At 42.4% G+C, this 26,901-nt stretch overlaps 1 protein-coding gene across 8 annotated transcripts in view; it reads right to left on the minus strand.

Moving 5' to 3' along the window:
- PPP1R9A (protein phosphatase 1 regulatory subunit 9A) overlaps window positions 1-26,901 on the minus strand; it is a 171,441-nt gene that overhangs the window by 96,517 nt on the left and 48,023 nt on the right. For all 8 annotated transcript variants that reach the window (XR_005556460.1, XM_039341476.1, XM_039341477.1 and 5 more), the window contains exon 3: window positions 11,463-13,040. Coding sequence is in view for 7 of the 8 variants with exons in the window: in XM_039341476.1 (XP_039197410.1) it covers window positions 11,463-12,839 (1,377 nt within the window). In the remaining variant the exon portion in view is untranslated. The remainder of the gene's footprint in view (window positions 1-11,462; window positions 13,041-26,901) is intronic.

The raw sequence follows: 26,901 nt of genomic DNA on the forward strand, positions 1-26,901 counted from the left end.
TCTTTGTCTAAAGTTCTATTATCTAAACAGTTCATGAATACTCAATATCCCTGAATCTTTACATGTTTATTACTTACTCATAAAGCCTTTTCGAAATCTACAGGTGATGCTTGCTTAATGACAGTAATTGGGACTGGAATTTCCATCACAAAGTGATAAGAGTTGTAAAACACAATATCATGCAACCATACTACTTAGCAACAGCACTTTTGTCAGTTCCCATTACAGTCATTATCTATGGATCATTAAGTGAGGACTACATGATGCAACTTCTTGATTATTTCCCCTCTAATTTTATAATGACTTTGCCCATGTAAAGCTGGCAGAGGTCTCAAATAATGATCAAGATTGCAGGATACTGCAGCTGTCAGAAATCAAGGCCAATTACTAAGTGCCAGGATTTGCAAGTGTGTTTGTGGAAGTGGCAACAGCCAGAAAATTGAGGACCTGTCATAACTCTTTTATCCCTGTGGAAAATTTGAATGGTAAATGGGAAAGTGGTTGTGAATGAGAATCACCTGTACTTAAATCTAGTTCTAATCTCAGCAATAATAATCCAAGCAATATCTTTTCAAAAACTTCATTCAATAAGAAATGTGTCCTAAGGACTATTTGTCTCCAGATAAACCCAAAAACAAAGGGTATGTGCACAGTAAACACATGCAGAGTTCTTTGTGCAGAGGGTAGACTGATGACTGACAGTTTTAGATAGGTGGTTGCTAAGAAAAATTGCAAATTGTTTATTATACATTTATGGACAAGCAAAATAATTTCTGACGTCAACATTTCAGCCAACATAAAATCACCTGATTAATGGTTCTAAACTTTAAGATTTCTAAACTATCAGACACACTGAAAAGGGGCGTTGTCTTACCTGAATGCCTTTTCTCAGCATAATGATGTAGAATCCACCGGTGTGTAATTTCAGCCTTCCTGCTCAGTTAAGACTAAGTCAGAATCTTTAGCCACGCCTCCTTCTGGGCCGCACCCTCCCAGTTTTTGACAAGGCAAAGCAAATATGATGAAGTCTGACGCATTGGCTCCTCCTATAATGACACATGCCTAGACGGACCTGAAGGGTGAGTGTGGATTCTACATCATCATGCTGAGAAAAGGCGTTCAGGTAAGACAATGCCCCTTCTCCAGCATGATGAGTGTAGAATCCACCGGTGGGAAATACCAAAGCCACTCATGTCCCTACTGGGAGGGAAGAGTCTGGACTTGTGTCCCGCCAGAAGAAACTACCTGCTGTAGGACCCTCCTACCAAATGAGGCGTCCACTGCCACAAATTTATCTTTCTTATAGTGCCTAATAAAAGACGAGGGCTAGGACCAAGTTGCCGCCCTGCAGATTTCCTTGACGGATGCCTGGGTAGACCAGGCTGTGGTCGCAGTGGCACTGCGAGTGGAGTGGGCAGTGATGTAGGCCAGAACCACGAGAGACTGCGAGATATAGGCCTGGCCAATGCATGCTCTAATCCACCTACCAATGGTCGAAAAAGAGACCTTCTGACCCATGGAAGAGGGTTGGAAAGAAACAAACAGTGCCTTTGAGTTACGAAAGGTAGATGTTCACTTAACGTAATAGCGCAGGGCCCTGCGCATGTCTAGCTTGTGCCACTGCCTCTCCACCTATGAGACGGATTTGGACAAAAATCCAGAAGGACCAAGTCCTGGGACTGTGAAACCAGGAATTAACCTTCAGAATAAATGAAGGGTCCAATTTGAGGACAACTCTACTATCGAGAAAGGTACACAGGTCACTTCTAACAGAGAGCACGGCTAACTCCGAAATAGGCCTGGCCGACGTAATCGCTACTAACAAGGCAATTTTCAAAGAAAGAAAATGAAGGGAACAAGACCTAAGAGGCTTGAAAGGTGAAGTCATAAGAGCTTATAGATCTATCAGATCCCAAGAGGAATAGTGATGAACAGCCCGCGGTCCTGCATTAGTTGCCCCTTTGAGAAAGGCAGCGACTGCCGGATGTTGAGCCAAAGGAACTAAATTGTCGCAGGTCAATACCGTTGATAAGGCCGCAACCTGTCTGCGGAGAGTACTCAGGGAGAGCCCCTTATCCATGCCCTCCAAGAGATAATCTAAAATATTAGGGATGGTGACCAAGAGTGGACTAAGGTGATGCTTACTATACCACGTGCTGAAATTCTTCCATGTGGCGTTGTACATCCTATTGGTCGAGGGACGCCTAGAGGCTTGGATCATCAAGATCACCCCAGACGAATAGGATTGCCTGGCTAAATTCTCCCGCTCAAGTGCCAGACAGCTAACTGGAGCCACTGCGGGTCCGGGTGCTGTAGTGCCCCCTGGCTGAGGGAGATGCAATCTGGAGGGATCCTCCACAGCAGGGAAATTGACAGATCCACAAGGTTGGCAATTCGGAGCAAAGAATATGATATCCGCCTGCTCCTGAATGAGCTTGCGGATGGTTGCTGGTATCAATGGGAGTAGAGGGAATGCGTACAGCAGTCCGGAGGGCCACTTGTCGCGAAGAGCATCTGTTCCCTCTGCCCCCGGAGATGGGAACCTTGTGAAGTACCTGGGCAGCAGGGAATTTTTCTGTGAGGCAAATAGATCCAAGAGTGATTGCCCGAATCTGACCATGATCTCCCTGAACAGCTATGGATCCAGGCGCCATTCCGAGTGGTTGACCATGACCCTGCTCAGGGAGTCTGCCTGTCAGTTTGCCTCCCCCAATATGTGTTCTGCCCTTATGGAACCCAGATTGGGCTCTGCCCAAGTCCCTAAACTCTGAGCCTCTAGTATGAGGGACCAGGATCGGGTCCCTCCCTGTCTGTTGACATGTGCCTTGGCCGCCACATTGTCCGTCAGTATCAGAATATGTTTGCCCTTGACTAAGAGGGAGAAGTGACAGAGGGCCAGATGGACGGCTCTGAGCTCGAGCCAATTTATGTTGTGCGCCAAGTCCTGACACAACCATTGACCTTGAGCTAGATGAGTCTGGATGTGGGCACCCCATCCAAACAGGCTGGCATCTGTAGTCAAGGTGAGCCTGGCTGGCTCCTTGAAGAGGGACCCCTTTGCCATGGCCGACGAGGTCCACCACAGAAGGGATGCTAGTACCTGATGTGGGACCCTCACCTTCCTTGCGCCGTTTCTGAAATGGAAGGAGAAACCACTGGATATTCCTGGAATGCAGCCTGGCCCATGGAACGATCCCCAGGCAAGAGACCATTTTTCCTAACAGTTGGGACAGTTGGACCAGGGGAACTACCTTCTCTCTCTGAACCAGTGGACGAGAGTCTTGATGTTGTTCCGGCGGTCCGGAGAGAGGAATACCCTGCATAGGCATGAGTCTATTATCGCCCCTAGGTGAAGGAGATGAGTGGACGGGTTTATATGACTCTTTTTGAAGTTCACGGAAAATCCGTGGTCTTGAAGTGTCCTTATTGTAATTTCCAGGTCTGACTGAGCCGACTGGGTGGAACTGGATTGGATGAGTATATCGTCCAGACAGCATTGCACGCACACCGGAATCAACCTCAGTTGGGCAGCCAATACCGCTAGGATCTTTGTGAATACCCATGGGCTGAATAGAGGCCAAACAGGAGAGCCCTGTATTGGAAGTGCCGGTGCGCTTAGCAAAAGCGCAGGAACCTGTGGTGTTCTGGAGGAATCTGAATGTGAAGGGAAGCTTCCGTCAGATCTATAGATGAAAGAAGGTTCCCTTTCCTTATGCTGGCTAAGATGGACTTGAGGGAACGCATTTTGAACCTTTTGTAGGTCAAGAAGTGGTTGAGACCTTTTAAGTCTAATATTGCCTTCCATCCCCCCCGAGGCCTTTGGTACCACGAACAGAATGGAGTAAAACCCTCTTCCTCTCTGTTCTATGGGTACTCTTTCTATGGCCTCTATCTAGAAGATGGGAGATGGCCTTGGATACCAGACCGGCCTTGACTGGGTTTCTTGAAGTGGGACATTGTATGAAGCGTTCTGGAGGACTGGAAATGAACTCCAGGGTGAGACCGTGTCTTATGGTGTCTATCACCCAAGAGTCGGTGGTGGTGGCTTCCCAAATGTCGCTGAACCGCAACAGGCGACCACCTATGGGGAAATCCTCCCTGGCGTCACTTGTTACATCTGAAAGGGTGACCTCCTGAACCCCGGAAAGGATACTTCGATTGTTATTGACCCTTGGCTCTGGTGTTCTGGCGGTCTTGCTGTCGATCCTGCCTAGGGGTGAAAGAACGGGAACCTCTGGGCCAATCCCAGGACTGCCCACTCCGAAAGGGCTGTCTCCAGTCCCATGCACCTCCCGTGCGAAAGGACTGCCTACGGAAATCCTGTTGTGGCTTTCTGTCTGACCTCTTAGAGGGGTGCGCAAGAACCTTGTGCTAGTTCTTTCCCTCTATGAGGTAAGGTTCAAGAATTGGTCCAAACACGAGTTCCACTATATTGTGCGGTGGATAGGTGCCACTTGGACTTCAGGTCAGCCTGCCACTGTTTCAACCACAGCAGTCTGCGGGACGAGACGGTAGCCGCAATGGATCTCGCGGAATACTTAGCCGAGTGAGGTGACGTGTCTGCCATGTATTCAATTGCAGCTACTAGTTTGCCTAATGTCTGGTGCGCCCATACCTGATCAGGTGGTATGCTAGCCTGAAGCTCACGGATCCACATAATAGCTGACCTTGCAAAAAAGGAAGACAATGTTGCCGCCCTGATCACCCATGATGAGGCCTGGTGAGCCCTGTGGAGAGAGAACTCAAATCTCTTTTCCTCCACCTTCAATGCCTCTGCCATATCATCTGGAATAGTGGAGGTGGAAAACAAGGAAGTTAAAGGAGTGTCCACGGTAAGCACCCTCAACAGAGAGGAAAAGGAAGAAGATACATTGAATAGCTTCTTTTCAGTGCTATTGGGAGACGGAAGTGTGGCCAAAGAGGACCACTGTTTCTCCACGGTATTGCGGAAGAATTTAGGGCACGGAATTTGTTTCTCCTCTACTACCTGTTCCGAGAACAAAGGATTGGATTCCTGTTCAGCAGAGGTAGACGGCTTGGGGTCCTGTTCAGGAACAAGATTGGCCGTGGTACAAGCCTTCAGGAGCAAAGACCTAAACAGAGAAGGGTCGAAGAGGCCAGATGACGGTGCCAGGTCCAGTCCTGTCTCCTCGTCCTCCGACATGGGCATGTCTGCCGTCTCAATATCAATGGACCCTTCCTCACCTAAATGAGAGGATGTCTCAGAGTCACCAGGTCCAGTGGACAGGGTAAGCCCTGCTTGTGGAAGGGGCATTTGTAGAGGAGGTGGTGCCTGTAAGGGCCTTTGACCCATAGATGAGGTCATGAATTGTTGAAATGCATTATGCATAAAGGCCTGAAACTGTTCTGATCACATGTCCTGATCAGAGGAATGAAGACCAGCCATGGTTGGAGTATAGGTGGCCTGAGGTCCATGTTGTGGTGTGATCGAAGAAAGAGGAGAAGGAAGAGGGAGAGGAAGAGGAGGGGGACCAACCTGTCCAGTTTCCCCCTGAGGAGACCATGCCCTAGAAGCATCCTAAGTAGGCACGAATTGAGGCTCAAACGGGGATCGTTCCAGTGGAACGGGGGAAACCACTTCTGCTTCACTGGACATGAGCCTTTGTACTCTGGAGAATTCTCTCTCCAGCGCCTGATATCTCCTTGAGGCCTCTCGCTCAGCTGCTTTGGAGAGCTCCTTGGTGGTTATGTTCTTTGTCTTGGCGTTTTTCTTTTCCCCGTGTCCAAATCAGATGATCTGCACTTTTTTTGTCCGGGGGAACGTCGGAGCCCTGCAATGGCTGAGGAGCTGCACTGTCTGCCACTGCACCCTGGATATTCCAGAAGATGTCCAGGTAAGGGGGAAAAACAATACGCAGATCTGGTTGTCAGAGAGGGAAATCCTGTGCTCTGAAGAAACAACAATGGCAAACAGCCAGACAGTCCACTATTACTGCCTATCCAGGCCCTGCGCCACAGCGTCATGAAACTAGTTGAGGCAGGTGGAGTCTGACTACAATTCTCCCTCCAGAATCTTTTAGTTCAACAAATAGAAGATGTCTGATTAATAGATCTGGTCACAAAGCGAATCCAAAATGGTGGCCGCGGCCCTGTAGCTGGTGTCCCTTGTAGGGATGGACAGGTCTGAGGCCTGTGCAAGGCCACACAATAAAGTATCCCCCCATTTAAGACCTAACCCAGTAGGCCAAGATAAGGGCTTAAGAAATCCCCCCCCGTGCTCTGCCAGAGCAAGAGGCCTATTCAAAATGGCGGCCGTGTTCGTAGTGCTTCCAAAATGGCGGCCGTCCCTGCAATCACTCTCAAAATGGCAATCGCGCCAAATCTTAAAGTTTAAAAGAAAGCGTCTTGGTCTTTTTTTTTTTTGGCCTGGGGAAGCCCTGGGGAGTTCTGCCTGCTGGATAGAGGCTTTCTCCCCTCACTTTGATTAAGACAAAAAAACACTTGCAGTTTCGTTGCGCAGCCTCCGCTGCGATCCGATCATCGAACGAAGCCTCGCAACTATCACGCGGTCCCAACGAGGCCCTCCGGCCTTCCAGAGTTCTGAAGAGCAGCGCCCGGTAAAGGAAATCTCCGCTTCGCGCGGATCAGCTGAGAAGCGGAGCCTGCAGCTCCGCAATCCAAAAGCCCTAATTCCAACTCCTATCGAGCCTGCAGGCTCTCTGAAGCCAAAGCTGCAGTTGGCCTGAAGAAAGGGCTTTGCAAATTCAACAATCCAATGAATAATTTGGTATCTGCATCAAATTAGAAATTTGGATTAAATAAATTAATTACCTAACTCATTAATTAACTTTAACCTAGTCTAAACTGAGGAGCCAAATAGAGTGCGTCCTACTGAGCTGAGACTAAGTCAAAAACTGGGAGGGTGCGGCCCAGAAGGAGGCGTGGCTAAAGATTCTGACTTAGTCTCAACTGAGCAGGAAGGCTCAGAAATTACCCACTGGTGGATTCTACACTCATCATGCTGGAGAACAAAGATTCTAGTAATATTATAGCATGCTGGCTAGGAAGATATCTGGAGCTGAAGTCCATATATCTTAAAGTGGAAACTCTTGCTCTAAATAGTAATATATACCTGAATAATAAATGGGTTATTTTTTAATAAGATGAAAACCAGTTTTGTGTGACTGCCAGAATTTACAGAGTTTTACAACTAAAAATGAACATATAATAGTCATCCTGATAATTTCAGAAGTAAACTGGCAAAGCTGAGTCCAAACAATAAAGGGAAATAACAGAATATGCTATAAGTATCAATTCTAAACAAAAAGAAAAAAGAAACATTGTTATTCAGCATTTTCCTCCACATAGATTCTTTTCTTTCTCTTGTATATTTATCTTTTTTAAAAATCATAATAATTAAACAAGCTAATAGCTAATTGCAAGCTACTTTTATAATACTGCTGTTTATCAGTTGTTAAATATAGAGTTATGACTCTAAAATATTTAACATCAATTTTTTAAAAATGAAAGTAGTTTAGGAGCGCAGAATTCTCTGGTAGTGACTGTATGTGTGTTTAAAGCAGTGGTTCTCAGCCTGTGGGTCGGGACCCCATTTGGGGTCGAACAACCATTTCACGGGGGTCGCCAAACAACGCAGTCCGCCATTTTTTTCCCCTTTTCCTTAGCTGTGCTACTCCCTTTTATTCTATTGGCTTTTGAAAGCCAATAGAATAGACTCTCTTGAATAGAGTCTAATTCTATTGGCTTTCAAAAGCCAATAGGAATTGTCCAGGCTGTCTCTGCCCTGCTGAGCCTGCCAAAAGTCCCATTCTGCAAACGGTGCTGCACCAATTGAGTAGTCCTTGGCTTACGACCGGTTGAGTAATCCTCGACTTACGACCGGTTGGGGGTCACGGCATTAAAAAGGTTGAGAACCACTGGTTTAAAGCCTGAAATAAAAAATTAAGTTTCAATCTTCGCTAAAAATAACAGGAAAGATCAAAGAGAATGGAATCCCAAATTAAAATTCACTCAGCAATGAGATTAATGAACCTCACAGGGTTGTTGTTATACTAATAGGAAAGTATATACCCCATCTTGAGCACTGGAAAAAAAGAGGTTAAAAATAAACATTAAAAACAACTTTTTAAAATGAAGAGTACATAGCATATAGCATATCATTTCGCAGATGAAAAACTTAAAATATATAATTAAGTTAAAGCAGTGGTTCTCAACCTTCCTAATGCCACAACCCTTTAATACAGTTCCTCATGTTGTGGTGACACCCAACCCCCCCATCCAGTTGGCCGGGGGAGGGGGGTATCAAAAACTTGACCCCCCCAAAAAAAGGAAAAAATGGGAAAGTATAGGTAGTCCTCGACTTACAACAATTCGCTTAGTGACTGTTTGAAGTTACAACAGCACTGAAAAAGCGAATTATGATCATTTTTCACACTTACGATTGTTGCAGCATCCCCAGAGTCATGTGATTTACATTCGGATGCTTGACAACTGATTCATATTTATGACGTTCACAGTGTCCCAGGGTCATGTGATCAATGGCCAGGGGGCGTGGCCAGCTGATCACTCAGGTTGCAGAGTTCCTGTGGGGGGGGGAATCTGTGGGTCTCTGGGATGGGACTGGGGTGGGCGCCTGCCTTCCTTCCCTCCCTTCTCTCCCCTTGTCCCTTCCTTCCTTCTTTTCTTCCTTTCCTTCACCTTTCCTTCCTTCTTTCCTTCCTTTCCTTCACCTCTTCTTAGTCATTTCCTCCTTCCCACCCTCTCCCATTGTCCCTGCCTTCCTTCCTTTCCTTCACCTCCTGCTTAGTCTCTTCCTCCTTCCCTCCCCCTCCCATTGTCCTTTCCTTCTTTCCTTCCCCTCCCTTAGTCTCTTCCTCCTTCCTTCCGTCTCTCCCATTGTCCCTTCCTTCCTTCTTTCCCTCCTTTCCTTCCTCTCCCTCTTACTCTCTTCCTCCTTCCCTCCCTCTCCCCCCTTGTCCCTTCCTTCCTTCCCTCTTTGTCCCTTTCTCCCTTCCATTATTCCTCCCTTCTTTCCCCCTCTCATTGTTCCTTACTTCCCTCCCTCTTCGTCCCTTCCTTCCTCCCCCCCCCCCCGGTGCCCAGGAAGGGACAAGGGGAGGGGGATAGGCTGCCAGCGTGGCTGGGGGCTTTACTGCTGGCAAACCTGTCTATGCACAGGCAGAGATAGAAGAGAGCTCGCCCAGCTCACTTGCTCAGCTTCGCCGAAGGCATGCCGCTTGCTAAGTTAGCAGAAGCTCCAGGATCAGCACTGGGCTACAGCTGATTCACGCTTCTGCTAAATTAGCAAGCACATGTTTTCTAGTGAGCAAGTTTGCTGGGCAGGAGCCAAGGAGAGCAGCTACAGCTGCAGAAGCATGGATCAGCAGTAGAGGCTCACCCCGATCCTGGACAAGAGGGAAGGAAGGAAAGACGGAAGGGACAATGGGAAGAGGGAGGGAAGGAGGGGCAAAGAGGGAGGAGAAAGGAAGGAAGGAAGGAAGGAAGGGACAAGGGGGAGAGGAAGGGAAGGTCAAAGAGGGAGGTGAAGAAAAGGAAGGAGGGAAGGGACAATGGGAGAGGTAGGGAAGGAGGAAGAGACCATGAGAGAGGGAGGGAAAGGAAGTTCCAGCCAGGAGAGGCTTGCCAGCCCGGCTGCCGACAAACAGAAGAGCGCAAAGCCAAGAAGAAGGTGGCGGTTTCCTCCCAAAGGGGGCTCCTTTTTTCCACCCCTTCCCTGGGTTTGTGGGGAATTTCTCATCACCAATGCTGGCAGGTGCTGCTTCAAGCCCGCCGCGAGCTTTCTCGCCCCCTTTGCTTCTCCCCCCCCGCTTTCGTTGAGGATTGTGGCGCCCTTGGGAAGCCGATTGTGCTTTGAAGCTTAGGAGAAGAGGAAGAGTCCCTTACTCCCTCCCTCCCTCTTGTGTCAGCTGGCGCAAGTTTGGGGTCACCAGCTGACGGGTGCAGGAGTTGAGTGCTGCAGCGGCCTCCCCTTCGCTGACCTGTGTGCACGAAAAGAAGTCAATCCAGTTGCTGCACAATGAGTCTCTGGGGAGGGCAGGGCCTTGCTCTGCGCCTGCGCTTTTCATGCACCCCCTGCAGGGCACATTTGGTAGAGTTCGTGCAGACTGCCAAGCAGCATATTTTCCACAAACAAGTGAGGTGGAGCAGAAGGGGGAAGGGAGAGAAGGTGGTTGACAAGCCCTAAGAACATCGGAAATATGTGTTTTAGGATGGTCTTAGGCGACCGCTGTGAAAGGCTCATGAGACCCCCAAAAGGGTTGTGACCCACAGGTTGAGAACCGCTGAGTTAAAGTTTAACATAAGTGTTGTTGACTGACACTTTTTTTTTTGCATCTCCAGACATTTTAATTGCTCCCTAAATGGTTTTAGTGTTTTAAATAACAGCTGTAAGTAGTCATCAACTTATGACAATGTGAAACGCAAAATTTCTGTCACTAAGCAAGGCAGTTGAGTAAATTATGCCCCATTTTATGACCTTTTTGCCACAGTTAAGTGAATCGCTGTAATTAATTGAATCATGCAGTCAAGTGATTGTGACTTCCTCCATTGAGCTTGCTTGTTGGAAGCCAGCTAGGAAAAATTATAAAGGGCGATTACATGACAGTAGGATAGTGCAAATGTCATAAGTACATGCCAGTTGTCAAGCACTCGAATTTTGACCATGTGACCATGGGGATGCTGCAATGGTCCAAAGTATGCAAACTGGTCATAAGTCACTTTTAGTACAGTTGTAATTTCAAACAGTCACTAAATGAATCTTTGTAAGTCAAGGACCACCTGTATTGAATTTTCAAGTTGTGCTGGATACATACAATTTAACATATTCAGCAAGATGAAAAAAACAGCTTCAATAATAAATTTGCACTACTGAACAAATCTCCAATTGTTTGGGACAGTTGTTTTGATTCCATCTGCTTATCTTTTCCATCAGATCTCATTTAACCTGTTCACCATGTTGTCAAATGTGCTTCAATTATTTCTTAATAGATAAGTGTTACTGCACCTGCAATAGATTGGACTGAGTTCTCTACACTTTTGAATGTTGGTTCTCCTTATAATTTATTCTAGCAATTCAGCCTCTTCATTCCCCATTAGAAGGCTAATAACAAAAATTACATAGAGAAATTGGCTTGATAGACAAACTTTTTGTGACATTGGCTTCAATGTTCCATAAAATAACATTTAACAAAGGAGACCAAAGCACAACATGATTTTCTAGTCAGAATATTAATTTCAGTACTCAGAAGAGTAGCAGGCACTTTTAATTCATGTTTCACTTGTTTTTGAAACAGGCAAAGTACTCAATGGAATACTGAAAGCTATAATATTTAGTACTCAATGGAACTGGACAAAATCTCCCATTATCAATAGTCATTAGCAAAATAACAACCATGAAAAAACAACCAACTTGGAATAAAAAAGTTGCATGTATATACAAGAGATATGCTAGTGAAACCTACCTTAATTGGAGCAGTACTAAATTTAATTTTTCTGCTTGATGGGATTTCATCTTCTTCTGATAATCCACTAATTTCAAAATATTCTGTGTCGGGCTCATAATAACTGTTATCCTCACTATCTTCTTGGTCATCCTCTTCAGTGCAAATCTCCCCCCAATCAAAACTATATCTTGATTCTATCTTATGAACATTGCAATCATCATGTTTAGATCCATGAGAGCTCTGGAAATCATCTTGTTCTTTTTGCACTTCCCTTGCATTTCTATCTTCAACTGAAAATGAAGCTACGTGGAAATCAGTGTCATCAATAACGGCAAGGTTTCCTGGCATTTCTGTATTTTCGGCTCCATCAAATATCTTTTTTGGTAAAGAGGATGCTTTAGATTCTGTTTCTACCTTATTCTCACTCAAATCCTGTTTGTTAAATCCCTCTATTATATCTTGTTCAAGTATTTCAGAGAGACCAGAAGAGTAGTAGTCGCTTTTGAGTTGTGTTTCATTTGTTTTTGAAACCGGCAAAGTGCTTTTTGACTCTTCATTAATTGTAGTAGGGGTTTGTGAAGAATTCTCGAGAGATACTGAACTAGTATTTTGTTTTAATAAGGGCCAAGCACTGGTATCTTTTAATGGACTAAAGCCATCAAGATTGCCAACTGTGGAAGACAAATCTTTGTTGACTGCAGACAGATTTAGAGGGTAGTGGCCAGTTACAGTAAACTCTATACTGCTTTCTTTTTCTGAAACAATTACATCTTTTTGTGCATCAATGTTTTCAAACACTGCACTAAGTTGACTCACAGCTGGAGAAACTGTCTCTGCTTTTGAACTAGAACTGTCCACTAAATCTTCTTGGGCAGTTGCTTTGTTTGACTTAGAGATACATAATTCATCTTGACATTCATTAGCAGAGACTGCTTTCTCCTTCTTTGAGGAATAGTGTTTGGAAGGCTGTGTTTCTTCATTTCTTTTAAACACTTTCCTGGTTTCAATAAATTTGGAAGACTCATCACGCATAGCATCAAATCTACTAATCCTTTCTGAAACAGAAGCTTCTAACTGTACAACTGATCCATCTGCTTTCTCCACAATCTCTATAGGCCTGTTCCTTCTTTCAGGAGATAATAGGCTACTTCTACCTCTGGTCTTTGCCGTTCCATCAGCACTCTCACTAGGCTCTGTGCCCATTTGCATGAATATCTTTTTAATCCTGTTGACATTAGAGCCATATTTCCTCCCCCTAGTTTGCTGAAAAGTTGCTCCTGTTTCTTGTTCTTCATCAAAATTCATTCTCAGGGCTTGGAACTGAGCCCTATAAGCATTCCTGTGAGGAGAGGCACTTCGGAGGGTTGATTTTTCTCCTGAACATTCTGACTTCATGTTTATGAATTTCAGAAAGTTACACCAACATATATAACGGCTACCTAAGTCTGGTTAGAACTGAGGATGCACTTAAAAGAAAAGAGATTCTGTCCAAGTCATACTCATAGGCAGCAGATAATCTTATAGATATGGATTGAAACAGATGAAAAAAGCCAGATGGGAAATCGGATGAGGTTCCAAAGAAAAAGTTGATGTAACCTGCAATACAAAAATAGGATTTTGACTAATGCTTGGGTTCCTAGCTTCCATTTAAGTGATTTATACATTTATTTTGTAACTATCTTGGCAATAAAATGAAACAGTTATACACATGCTGCACCTGATGTAATTCCGCCTTATGAACTAAGCCCATTTCAACTTGACAAGTATTCATTTTGAGCATCCCACTGATATTAGCTTCTTGGAGAAAGGTAAAATTAAAAAAAAAAAAAATACAGAGACTTTTTAAGCTTTAATGACAGTGATAAATATTATATATCCAGGGCTTATTTTAAAACAAGGACTCAGTCTCTTTTGAACTCCATTGATATAGCTCAAACATTCAAATTAAGAACAAAACAATTTAGGTGTATTTCTCTCACAAATAAATAATTAACATGTCCCATACTTGAGATAAAGGAGTAGAGATTCTATGGAAGATTAAATTTAAAACCCTCTTTTCCCCCCATTATTTGATATCCTGTGAATAGGTCCATTACCATATCGTATAACACACCATGGAATAAGTCTCTGAGAAAAATCCAACATGTTCATGTGTGTTGGTATCACATATTCTGTCACATTGTTTCCCTATCTATTTTATATAGCATCTTATTATTTTATGTTATTTACACATCATATAATATAAAAAACGTCGTCAAGACACTTCCAATTTTACGCGGGAGAAAACCCAAACAACCAAAGACCTACATACATATATATATATATATATATATATATATATATATATATATATATATATATATATATATATATATAGATTTTTAGGTTTTTGCTAACAAAGAATAAAGAGAGAATGGTATAGCTATTTCGGGTTCCTTTAACCCTCATCAGCCAAACTTACTCTTCTGAGATTCGAACCTGGGCTATCTGCATGTTAGGCAGATGTTATAACCTCTAAGCCACGGGTTCTCTCCCACTTTGTTAGCTACCAGGAGAGAGACAGGTAGCTGTCTCTCTCCTGGTAGCTAACAATGTAAAATGATGTCGCAGTTAGTGACTGCTGCTTGTGGATGGCTCTAGATTGAGCTGATACAGGCAAAAGAAAAGAAAAGAAAGAAAATTTCTTTCTCCCATATCTGGGCTGACAGGGTGTTCATTCATTCAAGGTAAATATATATATATATATATATATATATACACACACACACACACACACACACATACATACATATATATATATGCATACATACATACATATATATATGTATATATATATACACACACACACATATATACATATATACACACACAGTTCAGCTACAAATATTCTCTTCTATCACTATTACATATTGGCATAATACTTCAGACAACATGCAAATGGCAGAAATCACTAAAAAAAAGATCTCACAAAGTTGGAATTGATTGATTGAATGTTTAAGTCCCACCCAGTCTGCTGTTACCACCGCAGCCACGCCCACCCAATGGGCCACACCCATCTGGCACCCAATGATGCATAAGTGGGTTTTGGGTTGCAGTGTGGGCACTCGGTCTCTAAAAGGTTCGCCATCACTGGAATATACCATCATACCAGAGTACATTGAAAGGCTGAAAATGACCATCAAGACCACTTCCCAGAAAAATGCCAAACAAAGGAAACCTAAACTACAAATCAAACCATTGAAACTAAATCCCAGAACCAAAGAAGCAATGGAACCTGAATGGTGATCAATATGTCTAGCTGCCCACTATCTACTGCAGAACACAGTATCCTACAGAAAGGCCTCAAGTTCAACACAGATGATACTAATAGAATTCTTTCCAGCCCTAGAAGAAGCATTTAGAACCACAAAACTTCTTGCAGAGACTCATAAAGGGTCAAAGTATCATACCACAGATCAAAAGGAGATGAGAAAAAAACCAACTGAAAGCAGAGGACAAGCATCCTCCAAAAACCTAAAGAAGGCGCAATCAATACAGGACACCAATTCAATACAGAAACTAGACAACCGGATCAAGATAACTCTCGGTGACTTTATCAAGAAAGCTCAAATCACTAAAGAAGAATAGTGTTGAAAAAGATGAAAAAGAGTGGACACATCTTCCCATGCTTTTATGAATGCCCCAAAGACATACCTCTTTGGCCAATTGTACCCATTACTGGTAACTACAATCTACAACATTGCTTGACTCTGAAAGCCTGGAAGAGTAAATCCCTGGTTTCAGTGACTGACCCAGATTAGATCTTGCAAAGTGGGCTATGACTGTTTTTTACACTTATGACCGAAAGTCATGTGATCTCCTTTTGCGACCTTGTGACAAGCAAAGTCAATGGAGAAGCCAGATTCACTTAACAACTAAGTTATTGACTTAACAACTGCAGTGATTCATTTAACAGCTTTGAAAAGAAATATCATAAAATGGGGCAAAACTCACTTAGCAACTGTCTCACATACATGTAATCAATTTATGACAACTGAGCCCAAAATTTCTCTTGCTAAGCGAGATAATTGTTAAGTAAATTTGCTCCATTTTATGACTGTTCTTGCCACAGTTAAGTGAATCACTGCAGAATGAATCTAGCTTCCCCACTGACTTTGCTTATCACAAATTGCAAAAGGTAATCACATGACCCCTGCCCAGACACTGCGACTGTCATAAATATGAGTCAGTTACCAAGCGCCTGAGTTTTGATCACGTGACCATGGGGATGCTGCAACAGTTTTAAGTGTGAAAAACAGTCAGGTCATTTTTTCTTTGAATAGTCATTAAATGAACTGTTGTAAGTCCAGAAAATATCTTTGTCATAATAAAAAAGGACCAACTAGAGAAAATATACAAGACTATCAACATCTTTAAGAAAAGAAAACCATGGTCTCCTTCCTAGATATTTTCATCAACCTAGGCAGTGAATGCAGATTAGAAGTACAAGTTTATCCCCCTCCCCCCCCCAAAAAAAACCTACCCGTACCACATGCTCCACTACCAAAGTAACTATCCAACCTTTTACAAGGGAAGCTGTGTAAAAGCACTACTTGGCCAAGACAAATGTACTGCAGCAAACCTGAACATTGGAAAAAGGAAATACCATATATACAACATCTTCCAACAAAATGGATATCCATGCACCGTTATCAACACGTGCCTGGCCACTTAACCTACCATAGGCTCAATCAACACAAGCTTTAAAACAGTGGTTCTCAACCTGTGGGTCGGGACCCCATTTGGGGTCGAACGACCATTTCACGGGGGTCGCCAAACAACACAGTCCGCCATTTTTTCCCCTTTTCCTTAGCTGTGCTACTCCCTTTTATTCTATTGGCTTTTGAAAGCCAATAGAAAAGACTCTCTTGAATAGAGTCTAATTCTATTGGCTTTCAAAAGCCAATAGGAATTGTCCAGGCTGTCTCTGCCCTGCTGAGCCTGCCAAAAGTCCCATTCTGCAAACAATGCTGCACCAGTTGAGTAGTCCTCGACTTATGACCAGTTGAATAGTCCTCGACTTATGACCGGTTGGGGGGTCGCGGCATTAAAAAGGTTGAGAACCACTGCTTTAAAAGGATAACATTGCCATGCATCAAAAACACTTCAGAAACCATCAACAGACTATTATAATCACACAGTATCACCACAGCACACAAACCAACTAAAGTCCTCCAGAACATCTTAAGTCAGGGGTCTTCAAATGTGACCCTTTTATGACTTGTGGATTTCAATTCCCAGAATTCTTCAGCCAGTGTGTCTGGCTGAGAAATTCTGGGAGTTGAAGTCCACAAGTCATAAAAAGGCCAGGTTTGAAGACCCCTATCTTAAGTAAACCTAAAGGACCTAGCAGCCTCAGCAGAAAAAACAACATACAATGAAAGGGTTGTAACAGACATTGTGAAAGACAAACAGAAGATTAGCAGAGCGCATTCATGAACACTAAACAGCAGTTAGAAAAAATGAAAACCTTAATTTCAAAATTGGCTTGATCTAGACTCATGGTTTCAATTAGGAAACTGTGGACATTCGAGATCAAGTCAAATCCAAAAACACCAGAGAATTCCTGGCCATCAAGAAGACATAGATATGAGGCAAAAAGATCAAAACCCCTGCTCAGTAGCAATCAATACCCATATGATTAGACATTAATACCAAGCTTAACATTAGACCAACAGTCAACACTAGACCAACAATAAACAAATATTTATTAATTCACTTATTAAAATAAGTAAATAAACAATAATTTTATTTTAATAAAAAAATTATAAAATTTACTTTTTATAATTATAATAATTATAATTTACTTACTGATGGTAAATAAGTAAAACTTTTCTTAAAAACCTTCAGTGATGAAGCATCCACAGCTGCCTTTAGAAGTTGTGAGTGCTTTATCACTGGAGGTTAAGAAAAGACTGGACAGCTTCTTGCCTGAAATGATATAGGACAGTGATGGCCAACCTTTTAGAGACCGAGTGCCCAGTCTGCAACCCAAAACCCACTTATTTATCGCAAAGTGCCAACATGGCAATTTAACCTGAATACTGAGGTTTTAGTTTAGAAAAAAATAACTCATACGTTAACATCTTTTGTCCTAAAAGAAAAACACAATAACAAAGCTTTCAGTAATACAAACAACTTTTTATTGAAAGGTAAAAGTTTGCATTTGGCATGCTTTTGAACAATTAATGTGATTTTTGCTGTTGTATGCATGCTGATAACTTGTCTAACCTTGATTCACATTTTGTAAGTTTTAGAGCAACACATGCAGCACTCAGGGTCATCTGTTAGTCTGTTTCTGGTGTCAGATTTGATATAATTCAAAACTGAAAACAGCTGTTCACAAGCATAAGATGATCCAAACAAAGTAAGGAAAACAATCCCAAGTGCTTAATTTGATTTAAAATTATTTGGCAGAGAATTCCACACTTTAAGGATTTCATTTTCAGAACTAACTGTGCTGTCCTTTGTCATCCTTGTTTTCGCAGTATTGCTCTCAATAAGAGTGAGGCACACTTTGGCTCCATTTTTGCCAGTAAGGGGCTTGAGAAATGGATTTTTCTTGCAAAAACTTAGCCAAAGAGCAAGGTGCATGTGCCCAAAGAAAGGGCTCTGAGTGCCCCCTCTGGCATGTGTGCCATAGGTTTGCCACCACTGATATAGGATCTCCTGCTTGAGCAGGGGGATGGACTAGATGACCTTGAAGGTTCCTTCCAATTAATTAAGAAACTACTAGTTCAGGCAAACAAGCTAATAGTAAATAACAGCCTAAATAATAAACCACTAAGAACACTCCCACCCATATTGGTAGGGCAAGCCACTATTATATAAAAATAAGATGAAACCCCACTCCCTCCGAAAGTTACCTAGCTTGATAATGAAATATCTGTAAGAAAACAGTCAAGCTCAGAGACCACCACATAAAATGTATTCAGTTGCTGCTATATATTCCTGTACTAGAGTTTCACCAAGTAATGACATATAATCTGATATCTTCATTTTCCTTACAGAAGTGGTGAAATGCAGCCATCAGTGGCAGGATCCTTTCAAATACCAACACTAAGGCAGTAATACCAGTTTTTAGAATACCAACCAATGCATCAGCAAATGCACAAATTAAACACTGGCTTCAAGAAAGCTGGGGATGACAGTGAGAATCATATACAATGAAACCCAGAATCAGTAAAGAAAAATAATTTGGTATGAAAAGACTTGCCTGTACCCCTTGTAGTCTAGTCAGCATGACAAAGAACAGCGAAAGGTAAATAGAAACGGCATGAAGAATTTTAAGAATGAGAGCCAGGTAGTCTCAATTTCCCAACGTGGGTCTCAATATTAAGGAGGTCAACTGTATTTCCCAAACATTGAGAACCATCCCTGGTAACAGGGAGCCAGTTGGCAGCCTTTGCATGGTGGATGGGCAAGAGGAGGAAATGGTTGTTTGCTTCCAGCTTTAGTGAGCAGCCCTGAAGAAATGCAGAAGAGCAGCAGCACATGACCAACAATAAAGAGCAAAATCTCTCATTAGTGCTGTTTTCGCCTTCTCCGCGGTTACAACTTCGTCAACATCTGCGGATCCTCCCAAGAGAAAGTGCACATGTACCCTCTCTGGCCTGGCGCTCCCTCGGAAGCGGGGAAGCCTTTCAGATCTGAGAAAGAACTAGCGCCCATATTGCGTCCAGAACTGATGTCTCGGTCCTTCGCTCCGCCAGCAAGGTTTGGAAGTGGCCCCTAACCCTCCTGCTGAGAACACGGCATCTTCCCTGCTCCCAACGCGGCCTTTCTTCTATTCCCGTTCCCGTTATTAAAAGGAGGGGCGGCAGGTAGAAGGAAGAAGGGAGAGCCACTGGGTGAAGGGCTGTCTGCAAACAGTGAGAGAAGGCGGAGAGAGCCGCTCGGTCTCAAGGCAGCGAAAATCACCGGGGCGTCGCTTGCGCAAGAAACAAACCCGCTAAAGAGGAAGTCTTGCGGGGGGCGGGAGCGGGGAAGAATTGGGAGCTCGCTAGAAACCATGTGGCAATGAAAAAAAATGCACATTTTCTCTTCTTCGCCTCTCCAGCTCTCCCCACCCCTTCCGCGTGATGAAAGTGAGGTAAAAGGCTGAACTCCCGCAGCGAAAAACGCCGAACGGGGCAGCACCTTGCAACGAGAGATGGAGCAGCAGCACCTCTAAATAAGCAACGCAGGGAACCGCGCAAGGGAAAAGAGCAAGCTGGCACGACACTAGAGCCACCGCGCAGCCCCTCTGCTTTTGGGAGTGGTGGTGGGGGGCAGAGTGGTGAAACAAAAGCGATTTACGCAAAGTGACCCCTACGCTCACTTTGAGCGTAAAAAAATTACCATAGCGTGGCCGTTCATCGCACGCCACCTACCCCGGAGTATGAGCGTTGCAAATCAACCGCTTTTGCTGTCTTTTATCCGAGTGGCGTTGCAGTAGCTCCAGCCGCCGTTCCGTTTAATTTATCCTTCCCCTTCCCCCCGTATCACAGTTAAAACCGCTGCCATTTACCCGGCTGCTACTCCAGCTCGACTCCGTAACGCCACCACAGGGAGGTAGTTCCCGCACTGGTCTCTAGTCCCGGTTCCTGCCGCCTGGTCAGCCGCGAGGGCCGGGCTGGGAGGGCGCCCTAACAAACCTCCGAAGAGTCTGGCTACTCACCTCCACTTGAGCCAAGAACGCCTGACAGGTGTTTAACCTCCTAACGCGCTGCAAAGATTTGCTCCACGGGAGAGGAGAGGAGGGAAGGCACAGAAACCACGCTGCTGCTGTTACTGCTGCTGGTACCAATGGGCCTCGTCGAAGCGAGCGAGAACCAACAAACGCGATCGCGGCTATTGCTGAGCAGCGTGGCCTTTTAGTAGCTTCTGGCTACGAATCACCCCGCCCCCAGCAATCAGTCCCACGCACGTGCATTCAATCTGAACGCTGCTGCGGAGATCTGCGCGCCCTCGCAAGCAAGCCTAACTGCGAAGCAGTTGCTTTGACCGGAGATGCTTGGAAGTGAATTGAAAACAGCGAGGAACTGTGTAAAGGCTCCGGTCCTGGAAGTGCTTCTTTACTGGGCTTCTCCAGTTTCTCGCTGGCTTTATCTCGCAGTGGATTGTCATCTGCCACCTAAGGAAACCCCCTCTGCAAACGTAAGATGGAGGCTCCCTCTGGTTGCAATCCCGAACTATAGAAACGTATTTCTATTGCTATGGGCACGTAGTATTTTTGAACGCTAATATTGCACATATAATACATCCAATATACATATGTGATACAGTATATACATATAAGCCCCAGTGTTGTCACGTAGTGTTTCTGAATGAGCATATTGTCTACAATATTTCCAGTATATTACATCTGCAATGTATGTATATAATTCCCAGATATTAACACAGTGTTTCTGAATTAGATTTTATTAGATTTTTTTTAAACTTGTCTTTATATTACTTGTGCTTATCCGGATCATCTATTGCAACTCCCTATTAATAAATAATGGGAATACATTAAACTGTTAAATTTGATAAAATATATACATTACAACATGCAGTATGTCTAGTGTTTTTTTTTAAAAAAATCAAATGTAACAAGCTAATTGTAATTATATTTCAACATACATTGCAATTTTCTAGCCAGTAGATTTTTTTTTTCAGTTAAACCTTAAGCATACTATGGTAAGGGTAAGGAACAAGATCTGGTTCAAAGTGCAGTTATTCCTTAGGCCTCCTTGTGGTGGAATGAAACAGTTTTGCTGTTCTTTCTGCCTTCCTATCACTTGTGAGTAATCTGCAAAGCCACAGTTGAAGGAGAACAAACTTCAGCTCCAAACATGGATTTAATTAACCTGGCAATCTGAATTCAAACCATGAGTTTTATCATTCTTATACTAGGAATACTGTAAGCATAATTCTACATAATGGTACTTATTTCTTGCAAACTTTTAAACAATTTATCTTGGGTTAAAAGGGAGTAAATTATCTATTCCTCATTTTTTTTTCATGTTGTATGAACACCCTTATACTATTTTACTCACATGTTGTATTCAAAAAATACTACAAATTAGCAAACTGCATTTATTATTAGCCTAATAAATTGTGTGAACAGCCTTATGGTTAGTTTGTGGCTTGAATTAATTTAGACAGAATTGTCTTGTGAGGACCTCGCTGCATAAAATAAACCATCATCTTACATTCTAGCTTACTTTTTTCTCCAAACAGATCATCTATGAAAGCAACTCCTGATTTGCCTATTTTATTTTTAATTTATGAGCTCATTACGAATTCTAAATATAAAAGCTTAATTAAAAGTAGTATTTCAGATACTGACATTATTTTATTTAAGAAAAAGTAGTTTGATGGGCTGGAAGCAGCATGAGAAAATGATTGGCCGCACAGCAATAAAACTTTGCATAATGAACACTTTTCAAAAATGAAAAATCAAACCATATTTGGTGAGCTACTGTCAAAGAGTGAATGGGGATCTTACAACATTTCTTCACAGAAGTTTTCTTTAATAACAGAAAAAATTTTCAGATTATATAAATGTAAAATGAAGATTGAGGTTTATTGCTGTTCATCAAATTATTGTAAGACTGAAAACCCAAGAAAACGTAAAATTGCCCATTTTTCTTTCCATATTGATTGGCCAAGTTTCTTTTTTAATACAGTACTTCTTATTACTTTTTTTATTTTTAGCTTTGCGTTTATCTCCCAGTATTCCTTTTGGTAAATTAGATTTTTTAAAAAAGGTATGTAATTAGGGATTGAACTATGGAGTCCTTGATGCTCTCCGAGTTTGTTTGTTTGCTTATAGGCTTTTTATTATCTGATTAGGTAACATCTTCAATGTTAGTGATGTGGGGTTTCGTCCCTTCTACACACAGTAGTTGTTCTGCGATGTTGATGAGGGTCTGGTAGTTTCTTGATTAGGTTATAGTTTTTTGCTTGATTGTCTGGTATTGGTCTCTATTTAACTGGGTATTGATTGCGGGACTTTTTTTCCCATTCTTAGCTTTTTTATTGTCTTCTTTGAATTGCATATAAATAAGCTTTATCTCTGTGTGTATTAATGGTTGATTTGGTTGCATGCCAAGCTTCCAGGAATTCCCCACTGTTTTTGAATTAAGCTTAGTTTTGGATACTTTCAGATTCCCTGTTGAAATTATGGTTATGTCTGCCCATGTGTTGTGCTTCATTGTGCTTCATTGTGTGCTCTGATTGCTAGTTGATGTTCATGGATGGGTTCTGGTAGTCTTCTGTCTACCTGTTCTATGTAGTGGCCATTACAGTCATTACACTATATATTGGGTCTTTTGGTTCACTTAAGATGTTTAGGAGGCTTTAGTTTGTAGATTCTATTGTTTGTATGATTCTTTTTGTTTTAAAAATTGATGGTTTGTTGATGGTTTTTATATGTTTGTACATTCAGGTTTTTAAACTTCTTTTTATTGAAATAGTTTGTATTGTTGTGAGCAGAGTCACTTAGATGAGATGGGCAGTCATACCATTATTATGATGGTGATTGTACCGTTACATAATTGCAGAGATCTATTTTAGATGTAGTAAAAATGCAAGAGTCTGAATACCGGAAGAATCTCGGTGCTGTGATGTTCAGTTATGATTTCTCTGCTCAAAAGAAAGAAGCCCTATAGCATTTCAGAATGATGAAAGAAAAGTCAGGATACAATAAATTATAACTGGGAAGAATGTTTTATAATAATGTAGAGTATGGTATGTTTTTATCCCCTTTTCAGGCTGCTATGCAACATTATTATTATACCAATAGCTATGAGCAATAGTCACCTTCACTGCTAAATTTTTTACTGTGAAAAACCAGCATTTTATGCAGATAAATACACAAAAGCAAAGGATAATATTAAAAGCATGCTTTTCTTATAGGTATGCTTGCTGAGAGGCCACAGTTGCCTATTTCTCATACCTATATGCTATACTTACAAGTGTACCACATCATAACAACTGACAGAAATTATTCATTTATTAGAAACTTTTATTACTTTATAAATAACTCAAGGCAGCAAATATACATAATACTTTATGTATTATAAATATACATAAATATTATATATAAATATAATACTTTACAAGACAGCAAATATACAGAATGAAAATATACAAATGTATACAAATATACATAATACTCTTCCCTCCTCCTATTTTTCCTACAACAACACCCCTGTAATGTGGGTTGAGCTGAGAGAAATGACCAGCATTATTGTAGAGCAGTGGTTCTCAACCTGTGGGTCGGGACCCCATTTGGGGTCGAACAACCATTTCACAGGGGTCGCCAAACAACGCAGTCCGCCATTTTTTTCCCCTTTTCCTTAGCTGTGCTACTCCCTTTTATTCTATTGGCTTTTGAAAGCCAATAGAATAGACTCTCTTGAATAGAGTCTAATTCTATTGGCTTTCAAAAGCCAATAGGAATTGTCCAGGCTGTCTCTGCCCTGCTGAGCCCGCCAAAAGTCCCATTCTGCAAACGGTGCTGCACCAGTTGAGTAGTCCTCGACTTACGACCGGTTGAGTAGTCCTCGACTTACAACCGGTTGGGGGTCGCGGCATTAAAAAGGTTGAGAACCACTGTTGTAGAGAGATGCAATAGTTATTATATGCATAACTAGAATCTTCAATGTGTAGTGTAAGCTGAAACAGTAATTTAAAAGCTACAGTGGGAACTTTAAAACAGCTAACAGCTTCCCTATAACACTATCTTCAAGAGGCTTTTACAATTACCAAAATTGTAAAGGAATCTTCCTCTTGATTACTAATAACTTTATCAGTGCCAGTGATCTAGTGCTCTTCCTTCTGTTTTTGGAAGGTCAAAGTTAGATCTGACTTCAGAGAAAGCTGATTTGTCTTTCAGGTGCCTAAAGGGATACTACAATCTGGGGAAGATGGCTAAGAACTATTTTTCACCACAGTATCAATTAGAATAAAAAAATTAGGTGTAAATTGCAGTTATTTAAGTTTTGTTGAAATATAAACTTCATGTTGGTAAGATTTGTAAAGGAGTGGAACAGTTGCTTACAAAAGTTATGTCTTTCTCACCCCTGGAATTTTTTAAAAAGAGACCGAACAACCATCTCTCATGGGTGATTTAACTGATTTTCCTGCCTGTTGCTAAGGGGTGGAAGAGTAGAATAGAATAGAATAGAATAGAATAGAATAGAATAGAATAGAATAGAATAGAATAGAACCTTGGAGGTCTTCTAGTATAGCCCCCTGCTCAAGCAGGAGAACCAGAACCTTGGAGGTCTTCTAGTACAGCCCCCTGCTCAAGCAAGAGAACCTATACCATCTCAGACAGGTGAATGTCTAGTCCAGTGATGGCGAACCTTTTAGAGACCGAGTGCCCAAACTGTAACCCAAAACCCACTTATTTATCGCTGGGTGTCAGGTGGGCATGGCTGTGGTGGTCATGGCAGATTGGGTGGGTGTGGCCAAGGTGGGTGTGATCACCTCAATGTTGCTCATGGGGAGGGACGACTGTGCAGGCTGGGCAGAGCTGGGGGAAATCCAGGGGGTCTCTGGCAGATGGGGTGGTGGGCAGGAAGCTCGCCCTGAAGGGTGAGGCGAGGCAGGGTGGGAATGCCATTGTCATAGGGCAAGGTGAGGCAGGGGCCGGGGCGGTTGCCTGACACCATTGGCCCCTGCACACAGGCCAGTGAGCGCATGGGTGCTCGGATGCATCCAGGCATGTGGGACCTCGGTGAGTTAGTAGGCGTCTGGTTGAAGAGGGACGGTTGCCATCTCCAAGGCATGGCGAATGTGCCCAGAGAGAAGGCTCTGAGTGCCACCTCTGGCAAGTGTGCCATAGGTTCGCCACCACTGGTCTAGTCTCTTCTTCAAAATCTCCAGTGATGGAGCACCCACAATTTCTGGGGGTAAGTGTTCCACTGGTTGATTGTCCTCATTGACAAGAAGTTTCTCCTTAATTCCAGGTTGCTTCTCTCTTTGGTCAGTTTCCAACCATTGTTTCTTGTCCTGCCCTCTGGTGCTTTGGTGAACAACCTGGCCCCCTCTGCCTTGTGACAGCCTCTCAGATACTGGAACACTGTTATCATGTCTCACCTATTTCTTGTTTTCTTTAGACTAGCCAAACCCAAGTCCCGTAGCCATTCTTTGTATGTTTTAGTCTCCAGGCCTTTGATCATCTTAGTTGCTCTTCTCTGATTTTTTTCCAAACTTTCAACATCTTTTTTTTTTGTGATATGGTGACCAAAATTGGCTGCAGTATTCCAGGTGTGGTCTTACTAGGGTTTTATAAAGTTGAAAGGGACCTTGGAGTCCTTTTAGTCCAATCCCCTTCAAGGAGGAAACCTTATACCTTTCCAACCATGATTGTCCAATCTCTTCTTAAAAACCTCCAATGATGGAGCACCCACAATTTCTGAAGGTAAGCTCTTCCATTGATCAATTGTTGTAACTGTCAGTAATTTTTTCCTTATTTCTAGATTGGTTCTGTCCTTAGGTAAATAATGCTTGTGGCCTCTTCCAACTCCACAATTCTATGATTCTGTTGTATTATTAATGTTGCCAAAATTGCATTTGCCTTTTATTTTGCATCCTCCTGTGCATTTGATTTTACCTTCCTCACATATAATTTTAAAAAGCCCGGTTCATTGAAAGTTATATTTCCCTGGTACAAAGGCTGAAATAAATTCCACTAGAGGCTAAATCTCAGCAAATAGATGCAGACTACAGTCTGACACATTTTGCCCTGGTGACCAACTTTGCATTCCTGTTAGCTGAAACTTAGCTAGCTCTCTATTTACAGTGTGCCAAGCATTAAACATTCATGATACTATGCCAAGTTAGCTTCTCCACACACAATTTCATAGATTATTGTTCAAAGGTTTTGTTTTTATCAGGTGCTTTTACAGAATTTCATGGTATTTATCTGCAGATTACTTACCTGCACTGAACTTTCTCTATACTGAAGCTGGTAAATTCATGTATTACTGTAGTAATTGTGCTAGTACAAGCTGTAGTATTCTGCTTTGAAAGGGGCTATAGATCTGAATATTTCTTTGTGGAATTCTCAGCTAAGGAATAGGGTTTTTTTGTATTCCAAGTCCACATGATAGTAGTGTTATTCTTGTGGATATTTTTGCCAAGATTTATTTCAGACATTCTAATTTAATCTAGAGTTGTTTTTATGCTTTATTGTATAAATAGTCCTCAATTTACGTCCACAAAATTTATGTTGCTAAGTGAGACATTAGTTAAGTGAGTTTTGCCACATTTTACGACTTTTCATGCCATAGTTGTTAAATGAATCACTGCAATTACCTAATGTAGGTATGGGATCATAAGCAATGTTAAACAGGAAGGATCCCTATAGATGTAGAACCCCATCTTTCTATCCTTCTTTCTTTAATTTAATTGTGTTTGATCCTCAGACCACATGGAGACA

The sequence above is a fragment of the Crotalus tigris genome, unplaced genomic scaffold (assembly GCF_016545835.1).
Source record: "Crotalus tigris isolate CLP2741 ecotype Arizona unplaced genomic scaffold, ASM1654583v1 scf7180000017765.3138416, whole genome shotgun sequence".
NCBI lineage: Eukaryota > Metazoa > Chordata > Lepidosauria > Squamata > Viperidae > Crotalus > Crotalus tigris.